Source organism: Mastomys coucha, unplaced genomic scaffold (genome assembly GCF_008632895.1).
Source record: "Mastomys coucha isolate ucsf_1 unplaced genomic scaffold, UCSF_Mcou_1 pScaffold7, whole genome shotgun sequence".
In the NCBI taxonomy this organism is placed as follows: Eukaryota; Metazoa; Chordata; class Mammalia; order Rodentia; family Muridae; genus Mastomys; species Mastomys coucha.
Window position 1 is genome coordinate 54,646,505 of NW_022196913.1, and position 5,693 is coordinate 54,652,197.

The 5,693-nt window shown below is 45.4% G+C and overlaps 1 protein-coding gene across 2 annotated transcripts in view; it reads left to right on the top strand.

The window, feature by feature from the left end:
• Positions 1-5,693, top strand: part of Iars1 (isoleucyl-tRNA synthetase 1) — a 49,624-nt gene that overhangs the window by 36,874 nt on the left and 7,057 nt on the right. For both annotated transcript variants that reach the window (XM_031358196.1, XM_031358195.1), the window contains exons 26-29: positions 1,772-1,946; positions 2,384-2,496; positions 3,221-3,316; positions 4,265-4,441. In XM_031358196.1, coding sequence (XP_031214056.1) covers positions 1,772-1,946; positions 2,384-2,496; positions 3,221-3,316; positions 4,265-4,441 — 561 coding nt within the window. The remainder of the gene's footprint in view (positions 1-1,771; positions 1,947-2,383; positions 2,497-3,220; positions 3,317-4,264; positions 4,442-5,693) is intronic.

Here is a 5,693-nt window from a genome sequence, read left to right on the forward strand (position 1 = left end):
AGGCTGGCCTCAAACTCAGAAATCCACCTGCCTCTGCCTCCCAAGTGCTGGGATTAAAGGCGTACACCGCCACCGCCCAGCTGAGACAGTTTCTGTTTGTGTAGCCCTGGCTGTCCTGAAACTTATTCTGTAGCTCAAGCTGGCCTTGAACTCACAGAGATCCACCTGCCTCTCCCTCCCGAACCCTAAAGGAAAGTGCTGGGATCAAAGGCGAGAGCCACCATCTCTTGGCCTGCATTTGATTTTCAATCCCCTGCGACTTTTAGACAAACATTAGAAGCCAAAAAGTGAGGTTATATCTCCTATTTTAATGCTTTGTAGACACACACGTTTGTTATCTATTCTTTTTTTTTTTTAAGATTTATGTATTATTTATTTCTATGTAGCTGTTCAGATGGTTGTGAGCCTTCTCGTAGTTGTTGAGAATTGAATTTTTTTTTTAGGACCTCTGCTCGCTCCGGTCAACTCTGCTCGCTCACTCCCTGCTTGCTCTGACCCAAAGATTTATTATACATGAGTACACTGTAGCTGTCTTCAGATGCGCCACAAGAGGGCGTCAAATCTCATTACAGGTGGTTGTGAGCCACCATGTGGTTGCTGGGATTTGAACTCAGGACCTTCAGAAGAGCAGTCAGTGCTCTTACTGCTGAGCCATCTCACCAGTCCTTATTATCTATTCTTATCTCCATCCTGATCATGTTTTGTATATGGGTGTGATTTTTGAGACGCTGTGTTCCTGTATACCACAGGCGTGCTTTGAACTTACTCTATAGCCCAGACACGAGTGGTCCTCCTGCCTCAGCCCCCCATAGGCCAACATTATGTACATTATCACTTCTGGCCTTGTTGTTTGCCTTACTTTGCCCTCTCTGTCCGTGTCTCATACTGTGTCATCACTGCTCCCCGTTTAGTGGGAATATGTCAGTAGCACAGTAGCACGAAGCACTGTGATTCTACACCTGGTTAAATGATAATGATGGTGTTCAGAATGTTTTTACCCCTGAGAGATGGGTATATTTCAGCACACACATATACACACACACCTTTATTTTTGGTTTTTGTTTTGAGACAGGGTCTCCATGTAGGCCAGGTTGTCTTTGAACTCACAGAGATCCTCCTGCCTCTATGCTGTGAGTGCTGAGATTAAACACACACACCAGTACCAACCTTGGCATCTTTTAGTGATGCTCAGCTTGTTTGATTGGTCTCAATAAGAGCACTGTATTTCTGTGCCATCCCAGATGGTATTCTAAATGTAGTTGTAGAATTGCACCTAGTGTCAGACTTGGAAAGCTAATCTCCCTCATTCACTTCTGTTCCCCTTACAATCCTATCCTTTACTGGCAATCACAAGTATATTTTCTGCTTGTGGATTTGATTTCTTTAGACATTTCATCTAAGAACAGTCTGTCATCTACTGTGTCTGGCTTGTGTTGTTTAGCATAATGTTTGTATAGTTCATTCACATTGTAGCAAAGGATAATACTTAATTCCTTTATGTTGCTAAACACTCTAGTGTGTATAAACCATACTTTTTTGTGATGCTGGGGAGCCACACCAGGGCCTTGTGCATACCAGGCAAGTATTAAGTGCCTTGAGCCTGCACATCACAGATGTGCACATCACAGCCCCACCCATTCAACGGTTGACTGGCATTTGGGTTATATTGCCTCTTATGTGATAGCACTGTTGTTGATGTCCGTCTATATATCCCATGGGATACAGATTTCTGTGCCTCACGCTCTTCCTTTTCCTTTGGCACTCACTGTAGGAATTAAATGTTCGAAAAGTTACACTGTCTACTGATAAAAACAAGTATGGTATTCGACTAAGGGCTGAACCAGATCACATGGTCCTTGGGAAGCGTCTGAAGGGAGCCTTCAAAGCAGTGATGATGGCCATAAAGCAGCTGAGCAATGAGGAGCTGGAGCAGTTTCAGAAGAGTGGTGGGTGTCTGCCTTCATGTCCTCGCCCCAGGACCGCTTCATCTTTAGGCAATGTTTTCATCTCTTCCTTAAAACCTTCATCCTGTTCATAAGAACACAACTGTAAATTCCAGTAATTTTCCTAGGCATGTGTCTGGTGTTTAAACTTTGCTATTGCAGCCGCAGGGTGCTGGTGTCCTGTTATAATCAGACTTCTTCCCCTCCGGTTATATATACTTCTAGAGTAGTCAGCTAATGCAGGGACTACAGTGGGTTTTCCTAAAGGTAGTCCGTCACCTATCAGCAGCTCTCCACACTTGTGCTTGCCTCAGACAGACACACAGTACCTAGCACTTCACACTGCCCCTCATTTCATTTGCACCAACCCTTGCCAGCCAGCAGAATGGCAGGGTCATCAGGGGAGGGCATGATATGTTAATAGTCTGCCTTCCCGACAGGGAGCATTGTTGTGGAAGGCCATGAGCTGCATGAAGAAGATATCCGCCTCATGCACACCTTTGACCAGGCCAGGGGAGGGACTACACAGTTTGAAGCTCACGCTGATGCTCAGGTAGTTTTGTGTTCCCTCAAAAATTGTTGTGTATTGATTGATTGGTTGATTGGTGTTTTTGAGACAAGGTCATCTAGCTCTCTCTGGCCTTGGACTCATCGAGTAGATGAGAATGTCCTGGAACTCCTCCCTCCACCTCTGGGGAGTACGGAGATTGCAGGCTTGAGCCATCATCTCCAGCTTTCTAAAATATTCTTCACCAACAGATGAGAGCATGGGCGTGTGTTTTAACATGCCTCGCATGGTCACTTCCCTCTTGAGCCGCTCTGTTGGTTTTTTGATGGGTCCTTACCCTTTGCTTTTGTCTGTCCGATGCTTAAGTGAGCATTTTGTGATTTGTTCTTGTGGATCATTGTCCTAGTTATTGGGTTGCACAAAAATTAACCCTAGAAAACACATGAAGGTTGTAAGCCTCCATGTGGTCCAAGTCCTGCATGGTCACTGTGTGCTGAATCATCTCTGCAGCCAGAATGAGCTTTTTAAAAGACCTTGTGTTTTTTAAACATGTATTTCTTAGTCTTGCATGCATGTGGGTGCAGGTGCCACAGCACACGTGTGGAGGTCAGAGGACAAATGGCAGGAATCAATTTTCCCCTTCCACCATGTCAGTTCCACGGATCAGTCTTTAGGCCACCTGTCTCTGTCCCACCTGCCAGCCCTAGCTGCAGTTCACCAAATTAGAAGGAAATGATCTTATTCCATTGCCGTGTGCTTTTTTCTGTAGGCTTTAGTTCTCTTAGATGTCACACCTGACCAGTCAATGGTGGATGAGGGCATGGCTCGGGAAGTCATCAATCGCATCCAGAAGCTTCGAAAGAAGGTCAGTTTGTTTTTTTAGGGCTATGTTGTAGTTTTGGGTGTGTACTGGTTTTATTTAGGATGTTTGGGAAGACAGACGATGCAGGCAGTATAAACCACAGTTATCAGTTGATGGTAATGATTCTTTAATCTGTGGGCCCTCTGATTATACTCTGCAGGGAAGTCAGCCCCTCCTTCCTTCTCTCCCCACTCCCCGGCTGAGTACTGCTCACTTTCTCTGACCAAGGGCTTTAGCCTATCCACCCTTCTTCTATTCCCTTGAGCTTCCACAAGGCTTCTACAAAATTATCTTCTAGAAAGATCACTCTCTGGCTGCTATACCAGGCATTTGTCTAGGAAAGTTACTGGAATTTACAGTTGTGCTCTTATGAACAGGATGAAGGGTGACCAGAGATGATGGAGGGTGTCCAAGTAAGGCAGGAGTCAGTTTGGAGGGCTCCTAGCTGCGGAGAAGGAATCCTGGGTCTGTACAGAGTCGGGTGGCTTTCCTTGTTAAGAGAGGTGAAGAGGGCGCGTGTCGCCTTGGCCTGCAGGATAAGGCATCACTGACCCTCTTAGGTCTGGGAGTCACAAAGCTTATTCCTAGGGGCAGTGCTGGTTAGAAGAGCTGCCATGGATGCTCCTCAGTAAGCCGGGCCTCAGGACTAGTGGCTCCTGTCTGAGGAGGGCACTGTAGCAGGTGGCAGGCACTTGGGTCCTGGTTCAGAGCTTTGCAGTTAGCTTTGCTAATCTTTTATCTCAGTACTTCTGAGGGTCCGACTGCACTAGGAAAAGGCATTCTACCTGCTGCCCTGTAGAGAAACGCGTGTGAAAGAGCACAGAACAGCAGGTGCCAGTCTTACGCAGGGCCTGAGGGAGTGGCGTCTCACACTTGCTCTCATTCAGTAGGACCTTTAGCTTTGGTGAACAAAATGTACTCTCTTCTAAGTTTTTCTGTATGCTATTTTAGTGTAATCTGGTTCCAACGGATGAAATAACAGTTTACTATAATGCAAAGTCTGAAGGAAGATACTTGAATAATGTCATTGAAAGTCACACTGACTTCATATTTGCCACTATTAAAGCTCCCTTGAAGCCATATCCAGTTCCGACATCAGATAATATCCTTATTCAAGAACGAACACAGGTGAGTTCTGAGTTGTGTGGAAATACTGATGTTCCATATTGGATTTTACTTTACATTTATATAGTTAAATATTGGTGAATTCCAGCCACTGTCTTATTTTTTTTCTGTTGCCATGATACAATACTATGACAAAAATAATTTCCAGTTCAGGTAGAGGTCCATTATGGAGGGGAAGGGCAGGAGTTTGGGGCAGCTGGTTGCATTCTATACACAGTCAGGACAAGAGAGCACCAGCTGAGTGGACTCGGGTAGCTCTCCACTTTGTGGAGCACAGAAACCAGGGACGGTGATGCCACCTCCCACAATGAACCCCTCAGTATAGTATCTCGGTGTGCCTGGAGGGTGACCCCGGAACCTGTCGGCAACAGACAGGAGGCATGAAGTCTCAGTAGAGATGAGTGTGGACTGAAACACTGTCCTGCAGGTGCTCAGTCGGCTCTGAGAGGAAGGCCAGGAGAGGAGGGGCAGGAAGGCAGCAGAAGTTTCCTCATGACAGTTCTAGAGTGGGGAATGGGCTGTGCTGACCCAGTTGGTCTTAATGGGAAGAGGGGATGCTTTGGATTCTGATCATTTTCATTTAAAAATAAGTGACAGTTGACATAATCATTTAGCTTGTTAATAGTGTGTTACATACTTGGTAGAATTTTCTGTTATGGGCAGTACTTTTTAAAAAAAAAACATTTTACCCTTTTGAGATTAATATAATTTCTTCTTTTCTCCCTCCTTTCCCTCCTTCTAAACCTTCCTATATACCCATCCATCCCTGCTCTCTTTCAAATTCATGGCCTCTTTACACATAGTACTTTTAGATGTTGCTATGAAAATTTGACACCAAGATATAAAAAATATTGGCCCATAATTCAAAAATACATCCTTTATTCTATCATTTTTCTCCTTATTTCTAATAATAGGATAGATTAGGAAGGGCTAAAAGTGCCAGTTGTCTTCTCAAGTGACAAAGTCACATTATTGTTTCATTCTCTGTCTGACATATCGCTTACTTTCTGGACTTATTAAAAGCAGGCATGTGGAGCACAGGCTGGCCTCAGGTTCAGTGTGGAGCACAGGCTGGCTTCAGGTTCAGTGTGGAGCACAGGTGGCCTCAGGTTCAGTGTGGAGCACAGGCTGGCCTCAGGTTCAGTATGGAGCACAGGCTGGCCTCAGGTTCATTGTGGAGCACAGGCTGGCCTCAGACATGGGCTCTGCTGCCTCCCTCCCCAAGGGCTGAGATCTGGAAACTACGCTCTTCTCC